This window comes from Eretmochelys imbricata, chromosome 10, assembly GCF_965152235.1.
Source record: "Eretmochelys imbricata isolate rEreImb1 chromosome 10, rEreImb1.hap1, whole genome shotgun sequence".
Taxonomy (NCBI): Eukaryota; Metazoa; Chordata; order Testudines; family Cheloniidae; genus Eretmochelys; species Eretmochelys imbricata.
Genome location: NC_135581.1, coordinates 49,229,589 through 49,245,620, shown reverse-complemented (window position 1 = coordinate 49,245,620; position 16,032 = coordinate 49,229,589). Strand labels below are relative to the sequence as shown.

At 40.2% G+C, this 16,032-nt stretch overlaps 1 protein-coding gene across 4 annotated transcripts in view; it reads left to right on the top strand.

The window, feature by feature from the left end:
* The window catches only part of HMG20A (high mobility group 20A), a 71,033-nt gene that overhangs the window by 13,429 nt on the left and 41,572 nt on the right, over nt 1–16,032 (top strand). Inside the window, exon 2 of one of the 4 annotated variants that reach the window (XM_077828533.1) lies at nt 9,096–9,203. The exons of 2 other annotated variants lie outside the window; for them this stretch is intronic. In XM_077828533.1, the coding sequence (XP_077684659.1) occupies nt 9,106–9,203 (98 nt within the window). In that variant the 5' untranslated portion in view covers nt 9,096–9,105. Of the gene's footprint in view, nt 1–9,095; nt 9,250–16,032 lie in introns of those variants that run through there. One more of the 4 variants, XM_077828536.1, reaches the window with a different exon arrangement.

Sequence of the window (16,032 nt, the reverse complement as noted above, 5' to 3'; positions counted from 1 at the left end):
TACAAATGCTTAGAAAATGCCAGAACATTTCTAAAATTCTAACTATAGCTTTTAGCTTAATGTTTTATTATATACTCTTGGGAATTAAGCTGTATATATTTTAAAAATCTAATATCTATTCATGCAGTACTAATATATTAGAAATTTAGCTCTGTTCTGAAGCTAGCAAAGTTTTCAGGTAAGAGTTTATAATTGCCTATTTCTGGAGTCTTCTAAATAAGGATTTTAAAACGTAGAAACTTTATTGATCTATAGTGCACTGTATGCTTTTTCTTTAGGTATTGCAGATGTGGGTCACTAACCTACATAACCAATAAGAGATTGTGATTGATGTTGGGATGGCGTTGTAACAATACCTGGAAATACAGTAGTTTGTGGCTACAATGAGAAAGGGGGGTCCATTCTGTCACGTGCAAGGATGTTTAAGTCAAGTTAGTTATCAATTTAAAGAAAGTCTTTTAAACATTGAGGGCTGATTTTCATATCAATTTCAAACATTTTGGAAAACTCATTCTTTTTAAGGTGTTGTGTGGTGGTGGTAGGTTTTTTTTGTTCCATTTTTTGACAGTAGAGGGAGAGGGAAGGAGGTTAAAATATGAGTGGTGGTGGATAATGCACCATCTTTTCTTGATGGCATCACTGTTAGCCTCTTATTCCCTAGCAGCAAGCAATTTGTATTACCTAGCAGCAAGCTGTAGTGCATCTGGTGAAGACACTCTATGCTGATCGGGAGAGAGCTCTCTCCCATCGGCATAATAAATCCACCTCTGTGAGAGCGGGAGAAGCTCTCTCTCCCACATAGTGCTGTCCACACCTGTGGTTAGGTTGGTGTAACTTACGTTGCTCGGCGGTGGCTTCTTTACACCCCTGAGTGACATAAGTTATACTGAAATAAGTGGTAGTGTAGACCTAGCCTTACTTAGCTCATCTGCATTTTATTATGGCTTCTGTTAACTATGTGCCACCATCCACTTGTACAATAGTGGCACCTGGTAGCACAACTCTTGATAGCATATGTTATGTTTACATTGCAAACAGCTCAAAAACAGGATGTATATTTTGACTGTTAACTGGCCCAGTTGCATTTTGCTAATTCACAATATTAGATATAAATCCATTTGGATTTTTTTAAAAGGCACGCAGAATATTTTCTGCAGTTGTAGGTTTTTGCAGGCTAGGATAAACTTGTTGTCTGGCAACCTGAAGCCAAAGTGAAATGTATTGTTTGCTAGAAATATACTTGGCGCTTAATATATAGTAAAACTCAGAGTCATTGCCCCAAAGAGATCCCATGTTACATTGACAAAATGTGATAAGTGGTGATTACAAAATTTAGAAGGAATGGAAGATGAATGAAAGAGATCATATGGTATTTTATTCAGTGATGCATGCAGTAGAGAAATTCCAGATTTATTATATTTTTTTCTATTAGAGGTCATTGCTAAGAGAGAGGGACTAGGATTTGTAAGACTCCATAAAGTATGTTTTGAGGAGGAACTCAAAGAAAGAGAAAGGGAGGCTTGGTGAAGCAGGCCAGGAGGATGATGGTATCTGGAGGTGGCTATACAGAAGACAGGCAAGAGATTAAAGGGATGCAGTTGATTTGAAATCTAGTCAGTAGTTTCAGGTACTTTGCTTACCTTTGAGGCTTTACAATCACATTTTCTTATTTTTTTTCCAAAATGTTTCCCTGTTACTTGTATGAAAAGCAACACAATAATAAGCTGACTGACAAGTGCTGTCAAACAGAAAAAACCTCTAATCATTGTAATTTTAGCTGTTACTTGGAACAATACTAGCCTGATTTTTTTTAATGCAAAAATGAAATTGGATGTTTTTTTAAATTGATGTTATCCCAACCATCTCTAATTGCCTGTTGGTCAAACTTCAGACCTGCATTTCAGAATTACCCAGTTTGTGATTAGTGTGGCCTGGTGGTGTGGTACCGGACTGGGAATCAGGAGAGCTAGGTTTTGTTCCCAGCTTTGCCATTACTCTCCTGTGTGACGTTAGTCAAGTCACCTCACTGCTCTGTGCCTCCATTTCCCCTTACACCCTGTGTTTATCTAGATAGTCCCTGCCCCACATAGTTTACCGTCTCTTGCTTTGTTGTATATAGTGCCTAGAGCAATGGGGACCCAATCTCAATGGGAATTCCAGGTGCTACTATAATATAAATAATACAGTGTGTCCCATCTGAGACTGAAAATGAAAATTAGCCTACTTTCTCACATTTCTTGAAAATGTTACTAATCAAGAAAATAAATGAATTATTTGCTCTCTCTCCTGCCCTCCCCCCAGTTGGCCTTCTCCTCTCCCGGCTCCGTTCACTCTATTGCCCTATATACAGACATTCATTTTGTGCTGTTTGCCTAGTGAAGGGCACTACACTCCTGCTAACTGGTGGGATTTACAAGGGTAACTACATTTTAGATCACAGTTGTCCTTGAAAAAGTTGCTTAAACTTCTCCACTAGCCTGCCTTTTTGTGTAGCTCTGCAGGAGAAAAGATTACATTGTGGGGGTGGGAGGAAATTGCTGAGAGTTGGCTTGTATATTGTTAGTGTCAAAAGTCACTTCTCTGTAAGATGGCAGCTGCCAGCTGGAGTTTGCCTTTGGTATGCCAGTTGTAAAATTTAAATAGTTGTTTTCAAATGCTGTTCACATTTAAAAAAAAAATGTGATAAGTGCTTCTGACTGTGTGATTAAAACACAGAACTGAGTATAATGGCAGAGATTAGAAAATGTACCAAATGCTGAAGGCTGATACAAAAGTCAAGGCAACTGTGGTTTAAGGTCAATGCTATAGTGCGAAGTCCAGCTCTGTCCACAGCTGTTGAGGAGAAAAAGGAAGTCCTGAATTTCCTACCATGGAGCTATCCCTAGATCTGATATGGGGAAGGGAAGAGCTTGATTATTTTTATTTTTTGGCCACTGGTTAGTAGGTGTCTAAACTTAAAAATGCACTCTTTTCCTCTTCTCTGGCCTGCTGAAAGGGAGAAAAACATTTTTTTATTTTTTTTTTTTATATTCCTCCCCTGCCTTTGAGCCATCTGACAGATGGATTTAGAGAAGGGTAGTCTCTGCTAGTCTATCCCTTCCTATCCTCACAGATTTTGTAAAGAGAGGTTTTTTTCCACCAATTCCATCCCCAAACCTTCATTTATTGGTAGCTCCTTCTCCATGAAAAGCACCAGTGCCTGCTGCTGCAGCTGCTCATAGCCTTCCCAAATAGTGGCAAAGTGAAGCTGATACAGTTTTTGCCAGTTTCACAGCTGCCTATTGGTTTCTGTATACTAGCTTTGAAAGTGACCATAGTCTTGTCAGCTGGGGAGTGAAAGTGACTGGGAAAGCCATGAGCAACAGAAGATACCCAGGCGTGCTCTGGGTTTGAAAAAAGAGGAGGAGGACTTGTGGCACCTTAGAGACTAACCAATTTATTTGAGCATAAGCTTTCGTGAGCTGCATCCGATGAAGTGAGCTGTAGCTCACGAAAGCTTATGCTCAAATAAATTGGTTAGTCTCTAAGGTGCCACAAGTCCTCCTTCTCTCTTTGCGGATACAGACTAACACGGCTGCTACTCTGAAATCTGTAGACTGAGAAAGACGGCACTGCATTGTTTAACATTTGAAAAGTTATTTTTGCAACCATAAAAGGTAGCAACTTCATTGTTTAAAATAAAAGCTTAACTTCTCTAGCTTCTCTGGTGGGTAATATAGGTTCCTTTCTCATCAGTGAAAACTTTCTACTCACTGGCAAGATGGCAAGTAGAGTTTTCAAGCTCTGAACATGGAAGACATTTTCTTTTGAAAGGATACCATCAACTGGAAGTCTAGTCAGTTTAAAAAATTAAATTAGTTAACGGGATTTCAGATGCTATACCTTCCATCTGCCAATATTTTTGATTTTACAATTACATTTTCTATTTTTACAGGTTTTAATCTCCCTTGTTTCAGTGTAAATGAGAACTACCCGAGTAATACAAGGAAAACAGACAAGCTGACTATACATAAAGTGCTGTCAAATATATATACAAATCTGCTTAACTGCTTTCAGTTACAGTAATATTAGAAGTTGTAACAGTAGATAAGCACACTTTCAGAGAGACGTGATTTTTTTTTAAGATGACTGCCATTTTAAACTGTGTAATGTGAGAAATTATGAGTTAAAACTACTGCCTCCTTTGCATTCTGATTGATGAATCTAAGATTTTATTCTGCTTTTGTTGTACCACCTTTGCATAACTCCAATTAATCAGAACTAAGTACATACTGGGAAGGATTGGGGTTATAACATCTGCTCTGATACCTAAGTACAGCACAAGGAAGAGATTAAGGATGAAATGAAAGCCTTAAATTGAAATTTCTTGGCTTTTTTTGTGGGTGATTTATACCATTCTGCTATGTAATATTGTTACCCTTCTTACACACCTTTTTGTATTTTCTCAGTTTTCTTTGACTTCTTGGCAATTTCAAGATGTTGCTGGCAATTTAATTTGGAAGGGGAGGATAAACAGCAGCAAATCTTAAACAGATTGTCTGAGCTTACTCGCATTAAACTCTTGTTTTTATGCTACAAAAATAGTGGCTTGATTTATGAAAATGGAGTTAATCCAGTATAACAGCCCAGGAGATTAAATTTAGATTTCTGAAATCCTTAACTACTTTGCACTCTTTTCCATCAACCAAAAAGGAGAAACCTACAAAGTGATTGTTCTGATAGGCAGTCTGATATTGGTCAGTAATGCTTTCCTGAGGTGGGCCACTGTTAGCAGAACTAGTTAGGCTCTCCAGATTCTACTTCTTTTCTGGTGTCACTAGGGCAGTGTTTATATATGAGCAGATGTGTGATCTTCATCAGGTGGTGTTGGTAAGGCTCTTACTGAAAAAGAGAGGTTGAAATAAGCATGGGAACAAGGTGATGTGGATTGAGAGATGCATGGGAACTAAAGTAGAGTGGAAGAAAGATTGAGGGCAGAGAAATAAAGAAGTGTTACTGTTAATTGCACAGGTAGCTCAAAGAGTTAGAAACAGAATAATTGCCAATTTTGATAGTAGTAAGGAGGACCAGTAAAAATAAAATAAATAGGGCTGTCAAGCAATTAAAAAATAATTATGATTAATTGCGCTGTTAATAATAGAACACCATTTATTTAAATATTTTTGGATGTTTTCTACATTTTAAAATATATTGATTTCAGTTACAGTACAGAATACAAAGTGTACAATGCTCACTTTATATTTATTTTGATTACAAATATTTGCACTGTAAAAAACAAAATAAATAGTACCTTTCGATTAATCTAATACAAGTACTGTAGTGCAATCTCTTTATCATGAAAGTTGAACTTACAAATGTAGAATTACATACAAAAACCCCCTGCATTTAAAAATAAAACAACTTAAAATTTCAGAGCCTACAAGTCCACTCAGTCCTACTTCCTGTTCAACCAATCACTCAGACAAACAAGTTTGTTTACAGTTATGCAGTAACAGATTAGCGACTGGGCCAAGGGGTCCTGTGCCCAGGGGCCCTGGCCAACTGGAGGGCCCTTGAAAAATGGGTGCTGCTCTGACCCTCTCCGCCTGCCCACCCAGCACTCCTCAGAAGCCCCCGCATCTTAAACCCGCTCCCTGGCAGGAGCGCCGGGCACACAGGAGAAGCCCTTGTGCCCCAACCCCATTCCCCAGCCGGAGCACCAGGGAGAGAGGTGGGGGGAGGACTGCAAGAGGAAGAGGTGGGGAGGGGCCCCCACTTGCTCTGGCCCAGGGCACCACAAAACCGTAATCTGCCTCTGCAGTTATGTAACAAAAAAAATCTACATTTGTAAATTGCACTTTCAAGATAAAGAGATTGCACTTGTATGAGGTGAATTGAAAAATGCTGACATCATAATAAAAAAGGCTGACAAAGGAGGTGCTGTCGTCGTCATGAATAGGTCGGAATATGAACAAGAGGCTGCTAGGCAGCTCTCCAACACCACTTTCTACAAGTCATTACCCTCTGATCCCACTGAGGGTTACCAAAAGAAACTATACCATTTGCTCAAGAAACTCCCTGAAAAAGCACAAGAACAAATCCACAGAGACACACCCCAGGTCGGGGTTCCAGGGGTATTCTATCTGCTACCCAAGATCCATAAACCTGAAAATCCTGGGCGCCCCATCATCTCAGGCATTGGCACCCTGACAGCAGGATTGTCTGGCTATGTAGACTTCCTCCTCAGGCCCTACGCTACCAGCACTCCCAGCTATCTTCAAGACACCACTGACTTCCTGAGGAAACTACAATCCATCGGTGATCTTCCTGAAAATACCATCCTGGCCACTATGGATGTAGAAGCCCTCTACACCAACATTCCACATAAAGGTGGACTAAAAGCCATCAGGAACAGTATCCCCGATAATGTCATGGCTAACCTGGTGGCTGAACTTTGTGACTTTGTCCTCACCCATAACTATTTCACATTTGGGGACAATGTATACCTTCAAATCAGCGGCACTGCTATGGTTACCCGCATGGCCCCACAGTATGCCAACATTTTTATGGCTGACTTAGAACAACGCTTCCTCAGCTCTCGTCCCCTAACGCCCCTACTCTACTTGCACTATATTGATGACATCTTCATCATCTGGACCCATGGAAAAGAAGCCCTTGAGGAATTCCACCATGATTTAAACAATTTCCATCCCACCATCAACCTCAGCCTGGACCAGTCCACACAAGAGATCCACTTCCTGGACACTACGGTGCTAATAAGTAATGGTCACATAAACACCACCCTATACCGGAAACCTACTGACCTCTATTCCTACCTACATGCCTCCAGCTTTCACCCAGACCACGCCACACGATCCATCGTCTACAGCCAAGCTCTACAATACAACCGCATTTGCTCCAACCTCTCAGACAGAGAGAAACACCTACAAGATCTCTATCAAGTATTCATACAACTACAATACCCACCTGCTGAAGTGAAGAAACAAATTGATAGAACCAGAAGAGTACCCAGAAGTCACCTACTACAGGACAGGCCCAACAAAGAAAATAACAGAACGCCACTAGCCATCACCTTCAGCCCCCAGCTAAAACCTCTCCAACGCATCATCAAGGATCTACAACCTATCCTGAAGGATGACCCATCACTCTCTCAAATCTTGGGAGACAGGCCAGTCCTAGCCTACAGACAGCCCCCCAACCTGAATCAAATATTGACCAGCAACCACACACCACACAACAGAACCACTAACCCAGGAAGCTATCCTTGCAACAAAGCCCGTTGCCAACTGTGTCCACGTATCTATTCAGGGGACACCATCATAGGGCCTAATCACATCAGCCACACTATCAGAGGCTCATTCACCTGCGCATCTACCAATGTGATATATGCCATCATGTGCCAGCAATGCCCCTCTGCCATGTACATTGGTCAAACTGGACAGTCTCTACGTAAAAGAATAAATGGACACAAATCAGATGTCAAGAATTTTAACATTCATAAACCAGTCGGAGAACACTTCAGTCTCTCTGGTCACTCGATTACAGACCTAAAAGTCGCAATATTACAACAAAAAAACTTCAGAAACAGACTCCAACGAGAGACTGCTGAATTGGAATTAATTTGCAAACTGGATACAATTAATTTAGGCTTGAATAGAGACTGGGAGTGGATGGATCATTACACAAAGTAAAACTGTTTCCCCATGTTTATTCCCCCCATCCCCACCCCCCACTGTTCCTCAGATGTTCTTGTTAACTGCTTGAAATGGCTCACCTTGATTATCACTACAAAAGGTTCCCCCCCCCCCCACCGCTCTCCTGCTGGTAATAGCTCATCTTAAGTGATCACTCTCCTTACAGTGTGTATAACACCCATTTTTTTCATGTTCTGTGTGTATATAAATCTCCTCACTGTATTTTCTACTGAATGCATCCGATGAAGTGAGCTGTAGCTCACGAAAGCTTATACTCAAATAAATTGGTTAGTCTCTAATGTGCCACAAGTACTCCTTTTCTTTTTGCTATTTCTTTTTTGTCATTTTTACAGTGCAAAATTTGTAATAAAAAACAATATAAAGTGAGCAGTGTAACACTTTGTATTCTGTGTTGGAATTGAAATCAATATATTTGAAAATGTAGAAAAAACATCCAAAAATATTTAATAAATTTCAATTCGTATTCTATTGTTTAACACTGTGATTAAGACTGCTATTAATCATGATCAATTTTTTTATCGCAATTAATTTTTTTAGTTAATCGCATGAATTAACTGCAATTAATCGACAGCCCTAAAAATAAATCCTCTGCAACACAGAAAAATGTTTGTAATTTAAATAATTGATTCAGTTCTTTATTTTTCTTGTTTTGAGGTTTTTCAGAAATTTAATAATGACCCTGCTGAGTATATATTCAAATAATAGTCTCTCCTTTTCCTATTTGAACAGATACCCAAGTAGCCAATGTGCTTGCTCTCTTTGGACATTGGGGTGGTCATAATTTAAAAGTACATATTTTTCCAGGGCATTGGCTCAGGAAAGTTTATATTTGGCATGAGGTTATGGGTGAGGGATACTATATATTATCTGGGTGCAATATTTAGGTAGAGGAGTCACACAAAATTCTCTACAGCTTTTTAATACTGTTCTCCCCCCTGCCCCCAGCCAAACACCCCCCCCATCTTGTATAAGCACAAACTGCTGCAATTATCCTGCAGTAGAAGGGAGATAGCTAGTCTCCTTTCATCAATGTGAATGATTTGATATAACCAAGCAAGGGTATTTTTAAAGGATGTTTTATCATGAGAAAGAAAAAGTTCATTTTGAATGTGGACTGAACTCACCAATTTTATTTTTAAAAGAGAGAGACCATGTTACCACAAAAAGAAAAGGAGGACTTGTGGCACCTTAGAGACTAACCAATTTATTTGAGCATAAGCTTTCGTGAGCTACAGCTCACTTCATCGGATGCACAGTATGCATCTCTAAGGTGCCACAAGTACTCCTTTTCTTTTTGCGAATACAGACTAACACGGCTGTTACTCTGAAACATGTTACCACAGAGTATTAGAATGCAGTGCACTTTTTTTTTCCTTTCAGTTAAATATGGATGACCCTTTCCAAAGGTCAGGAAACAGTTCCAGGGTGGGAGTCTGCTGTGGTGGGAGCCAATAAAGACTTGGAAAACCAAGCCTCTTTCATCAGAAGGTCAGATTTCACCTCAGGAAGTCTATAAACGAATTACTTATTGCTGGTAAAGTTCTTTTAATAAAAAATGAATCCTTACTATTTTTACAACTTGATGTTGACTCCAACTGCCTTGGAGTTGTAACAATTTGTTTTTTTGCCTGTTTGGGAAACTCGGGAAGTCAGGAAGGGAAAAACAGATTCCTAGGCAAATATTCTACAGCCAAGAAATCTTGGAGAGCGCATGCGCGCGTACACGCACCCGCACCCGCACCCGCACCCGCACCCGCACACGCACACGCACACGCACACACAGTTGTGTGCCGATGGCTTCCCCCACATCCCAGGCTCATCTACATACCTTTGCCTACACCTACAATTTCCCTCAAGACAACAGACTCTCTCTTATTAGACCACTGTGGGTGAAATTTATTTCCTAATCTTTTTTCTATACAAAGGTCTCAAATTCCTCATTTCCATATTCCCAGACTCTAGCAGAAGTTTCTGTAAATCACAGTGTTAGTAGTTTTTTTGTTACGGGTCTTACTATTTTAGGTCCAGCTTCTTTCTGTATTAATTGCTCTAAGAATGGCGTAATGTCTCTTGCACCAGGTCATCATCACTATTTCAGTCCCATGCACTTGAAACAGGGTAGTGATCAAAAGTTTGTTACAAAGCCCTGGCTGTTAGGTGATATGTATGAAATGAGTTGATGACCTCACTCTAGCGCTTGAGCAGGTGTTCACATCAAAAGGATGAAGGATAGTTTTGTGTTTAAAGCCTGTGATTATATATTAAGAAATTTGGGTTCCATTCCCAACTCTGCCACAAACTTCCTGTGTGATCATAGAGAAGTCACTTTGCACCTCTGCCTTTTCACACATGTGGAGGAAAATAAGGATAATACTTACATACAGCTGTTTAAAATAGAGACTTAATACATTGTTATTTGTAGGCTTGAGATTGTCAAATAGAGAGTACTACAAAAGTGCAAAGTATTATTAGAATTTTTACTAATTAATAGGCCAAAATGTTCAAACCTGAATGCTTAAAATTAGGCTCCTAAATCCATATTTAACACCAAATATAAGTGGTCTGTATATGCAGATAGGATAAATACACATGTACATAGGAAATATGTATTTATGTACAGTCATCTTGCACTTGTATTGTGGTTATTGCATGCCTAACCTCTCTCAAAATCGGTCTGTCTTGTTCATATAGACTCAAGCACCCTCAGTAGCTTTCGCTATGTTGGACTAGCACAGGAGCAACAGTAGACACAAGAAAAAAGAATGTATGTGGAAACTGGCATTGCTTATTTCTTAAAGATGAATAGTTTCTGACATCTAATAGAATGAGTAGCTTACTTAGTGTGAGAATCTGACTCTTCCCACATTTCATTTCCTCTAACCTTTTGCCCTGATACCCATACCAGTGCATTAAAATATCTAGTTACAAGCTGTCTTGGCTGCTTTTTGTGGTCAGGGGAGATGCTTTTATGTTGGGTCATGAAGCCAGTGGTGAATCACCCTTTGCATAGCCATTGCTTTTTCACATACTAGTCTCTGGTCTCTCATCCAAAGTATTCATCCCTCTTTGGTAAAATGATCACTAATGACTTGTCTTGATGGGTATGTGTATGAGAAATCACCTTCTGCCTTCTCCAGCTATCACCATTAAGAGTTTCTATTCATAGAATCCAAGTGAGTTGGGAGCTTACTCCTGCCACAGAAGTTTTTGTGGAAATCCGAGTATAGCTTTATGGGGGGGAAAGACCTACAAATTATTATTTTAAAAGCACTTTAAACTTCAGTCTGGGCAGGTGTGTTTCTTTTTAAATTATTTTCTCTTCAGATGTATAACTCATTACTTCATTAACCAGTCAGGATTCCCCAACATTCTGAATTGCTGTTGTTTGTTCCTAAAACTTACATAGCATTTCAAGTCACCAAAGCACTTTGCAAACATTTAATTAATCCTTGCTACGCTTGTATGATGCTGGTAAGTTTAGAACTGGGCAAACAGCATAAAAAAAACTTTAGAGACTGTTCATGTACATTTTTTAATAAATTGCTATGCCCATGGCCTTTTGTTTTTGCATTCCACAAGCATTGAAATGACTCTTACTGGCACAAATGCTCACAGAAACTGAATCTAAATTTGACTAAAAATGGCTGTGCATTTATTCAGCTGGGGAACTAACAATATCAGGTGACTTCTCTGATCACTCAAAATTAATCATAGTTTACAAAGATCTGTTTGTGATCAAGATGTTTTATTTTTGTAAAAAGCAAAATGAGGATCCTTTGTACTCAGTAAAGAATCTGAGTGGCTGCAGGAGAACATTTAAGATCTCTCTTTTATATGATAATATACAATTTAAAAATAGAGAAGGTCACATGTTTAGAACAGGAGTCAAATTTGACTCCTAAGAGAAATTCCTAAGAAATCAGAAGTCAAGTTAATAAAAGAAAAACTTAAGCAAATGATTTTGGCAATAGCACTAATATATTTAACTTTGGATTTCATTACACTAAAGGAGTAGAAAACCTGGATTTTTTTTCCCCTTTGACTCTACACCTGGCTTGCTGTGTGACCTTAGGCAAATGACTTACATCTCCTTCCTCTGTTTCCTGCAATGATAATACTGTCCTCCCTCCCCCATCTCATAGAGATATTTTAGGGCTTAATTAATGTTTGTAAAACAATTTAGTATCTTGGATGAAAGGTTCAATAATAGTGTAAAGTATTATTTGAGGTTTTGTTTAGTGGAATATCCAAGTCCTGGTGAATCTTGAAAAATCTTAACTATTTGGTGAAGGATAAGCACAATATTCTTTTATTCTCCAGTAATGTATACCATCTGAATTCTTAAGCATGCATGGAAGACTGAAATTCACAATTTTATGCAGGAAGTTTCCACTTGGCAGGTTGATCCAGGTATCTGGTAGAAAAGGAGTGTAATTTACAATAGCTTTACTAAATTATTGTGAAAATATACTACGCCAAACACAAAATCTACTGCTTTCCCTGACCATGATGATATTTAACCCCCTCCCCAAATTAATAGTGTTTTACTCAGCTGTTTAAAAAAAATTGACTGATTAATGACAAGCAGAATTTTGGGTGTGGTAGAGCTTTTCTAAAATCCTTTAGAAATTGATCAGGAAGTCTATTGAATGTATAGCAGATGTGGTTCTTGCCTCTGTTATTGAAGTTTGGTCCACTCTTTGTCTAACACTTAAGCGCTACAGCTGCACTGATGCACTGTTTTAAGTGAAGACACTCCTATGCCGACAGGAGAAGCTCTCCTGTTGACATAGCGCTGTCTACATGCGGAGTTAGTCTGATATAACTAAGTTGCTCAAAGGTATGGATTTTTCACACCCCTGAATGACCTATACTGATATAGGTCTGTAGTGTAGACCTGATCTCAGATGCTCACAATTTGGAGAAGTTCTTCAACCTAGGAATATTAGGTGGCCCATGAATGCCTTTTTCGTCGTCTTGTGGCTAGATGTTTTGACCTTGTCATTTTGAACTAGACCTTACCAAAGTAACTGGATACTTTTAGGCTACATTACTGTAATCTTCTTTATGTGAGACTACCATTGAAGGCTACTTAAAACTACAGCTGGTGGAGAAGTGGATGCCCCCCTGTCTCAAGCAGCTGTTACTGCTTCACATATTTTGTCAATTCTTTGAAAACTGCACTTGCTTCCAGATATAATTCAAAGTGTTGACAATGATCCATAACAATCATTCCTATTACTTGTATGTTTTTCTAATCAGAGATAGAAAGGTGAGTACAAAGGTGAGTACATATCATAAAGGCTTATTATGCTTAGCTTTTGGCTTAGATTTAGGTTATTTGCAAAATCACCTCTTTTCCTATTGTGCTACTTATGGTTAGCTGGCATGAATGCTGATAATAATTAGTAATAAGAGCTCCTCAAATGAAAGTATTTGCAAAGGTGTATAAGTAATAGTATCCCCATTTTAAATGGAAACTGGGGCAGGAAGAAGTTAAATGACATTCCTACAGTCACAGTGGAAGTCAGTGGCAGGCTCAAGAACAGAACCCAGGTCTTCTAGATCTTGGTTCCTGTCAACAGCCAGCTAATAGTCACTAAATTTAAGTGTCTGGGGGTTGATATCAGGCCATTATCAATGGATGGTTTTCAATTCTGGACTTTGCTCTCCTCCCCCCTCCGCCCCCCCGCATTGGTCTGAAAGAACTTGACTTTATTGACCTTTAGGACAAGGTGCTAAATCTTCTCTCTGACAGGTCTGAAATGGGAAAGCTGAGTGAGGAACTGTGTTTTGTTTTGGGGAATATCCTTTGTGGCTTTTTTATGTGACAGAGAAATGGGCAAAAACAATGTATAGTGTTAGATTTTGTACATCCCTGAGATGTTAGGGCACATTCTATAATCACAGAATAAATTTATAAATGGGAGTAAGAATCTGTGGATCTGAAAACTTTAGAAATCCATTTCAAACATTCTATAGATGTTTAATTAGCAATTGTTACTGAAGGCCTGAGTATTAATAGCATTGTTTGAGTTTCATGCAGGGAACCAAATAACTAAGGGTATGTCTACACTGCACAGTTGTCTCCAAAACATTTGTCTTTTGGGGTACTTTTAATAAAATAAAAAAAAATAAAAAAAAAAAAGCGAAAGACAAAAGTTTGCGACTTTGTTGGGAGGAGCGCTCTCCTGCCGACAAAGCTTATGCCGCTCACGGGGCTGGAAGTATTTTGTTGGCAAAAGTGTGTTCACGCTCACTGACTTTTAGCAACAAGGCTGTGTCGACACAGCCTTGTCGCTAAAAACTGCATAGTGTGGACAAGCCCTAACTATAGAACTCTAAGGTTTACATTTCCCCCCTTCTCATGCTGCAATCAAGCTACTTCGAAACACACTGTTAGAGCCTCTTCTGGGTTTTGCTTTTTTCAGAAAGGTCCTGGTTTTGATCTTTGTGTGCTTTGGTATGATCTTCTTGGCCAGCAGCAATAACTACTCTTATTGCTACATTCATTGTTAGGGTTGGGCAAAGGGACCTTCACTTGTATAGGCTTTCTTGCTGATCTTCTAGAATCCTTAGGATTTCTCTCTAAAGTGCTGTGTATTAACAAATCAAATAGTATATACAGTCAAGTATGCTGGTCAACCTGCTTTTCCTCCATCAAATTGGAGCAATATGTTACTTGTAGAGGAGTCTGCATTTTCTCATTTGGATCAGAGCAGAGTGGTTCAATTGGAAATATACCTGTTTACTTCTGCTTGCTTTCTATTATAACTTAATAGAAAATGCTGGCAGAGGGAATCATGATATTTCTGCTTTGTCTGTGCTGAAATAAAGATCCTTTGATTTTCATTTACAGTTTACTTTGTTTTTTATGTTGTGAAATGTCTGTAGTTTTGATTTACTTATAAACTCAAGTGCACTGTGCTCTCCTCAGAGAGAAGAGCATCTTTCTTTACCCATTCTCTTCTGTGCAGTGCCTTTGAGAGCTGGTTGGTCTGGCAAGGACAGAGAAAAGACACTTCAGAGACAGAAAGTGTGGAAGGAAATTCCTCTCTATCCACCTAGGGTTGCCAAGTGTTCGGTTTTCGACCAGAACACCTGGTTGAAAAAGGACCCTGGCGGCTCTGGTTAGCACCACTGACTGAGATGTTAAAAGTCTGGTTGGTGCGGGGCTGGCAGGCTTCCTACCTGGCTCCGCACAGCTCCCAGGAAGCAGCCGGCATGTCCCTCCGGCTCCTAGGCAGGAGGGGCAGCCATGGGGCTCCGCGCGCTGCCCCCACCCCGAGTGCTGGCTCCGAAGCTCCCATTGACCAGGAACCATGGCCAATGGGAACTGCCGGGGAGGCGCCTGTGGCAGCATGTAGACCCCCTGGCCACACCTCCACCTAGGAGCCAGAGGGACATGCTGGTCGCTTCCCAGGAGCCACCTGAGGTAAGCGCCTCCTGGAACCCCACACCTCGAACCTCCTCCAGCACCCAAACTCCTGCCCAGAGCCCCCACCCCAAACCCTTGCCCCAGCTCGGAACCCCCTCCCGAACTTCAAACCCCTCGGCCCCAGCCTAGAGCCACTTCCTGCACCTTGTACCCCTCATTTCTGGCCCCACTCTGGAACCTGCACCCCCAGCTGGACACTCACCTCCTCCAACACCCCAACCTCCTGCCCCAGCCTAGTGAAAATGAACAAGTGAGTGAAGATGGGGGAGAGTGAGCGACAGAGGGAGGGGGGATAGAGTGAGTGGGGGGCAGAGCCTCAGAGAAGTGGGGGCAGGGATGGGGCCTCAGAGAAGGGAGGGCAGCAGTGAGGCCTTGGGGGGGCAAGGGTATTCGGTTTTGTGCGATTAGGAAGTCAGCAACCTTATATCCACCAAAAGGGCTTTTGAGGTCAGATCTGGCAAAGCGATACCTAATGTTCATTTGTGGTGTTCAGCTGTGTTCACAGGCGGAGAGTTTAATTTCCAACAATAAGGCAATTTCATATTTGAACTTAGTCTTCTAATTAAAATGAGTCATCTTTTTCTTGCACTGGGGGCTCTTGCTTGCTCAGATTATGTTTTTCTTTGATGTATTGAGTATGATTTTGAGTCAATGAACATATGAGGCCATGGTATTGTTTATTTATTTTTTTCCTATCCCACACCTAGCCTTAGGCAACAGCAACAGATCCTGGCTAATGCCACTGAGACATTTAGTCCTGGCATTGGACATATTTTCTCACTTGCAGGTTCTATCTCCATTTATTCATAAAAAGGGATATATAGTGTGCTCTATCCAGATTGTCTGCTGGATGGATTAGTGTGGTTGGCTGCACTCTAA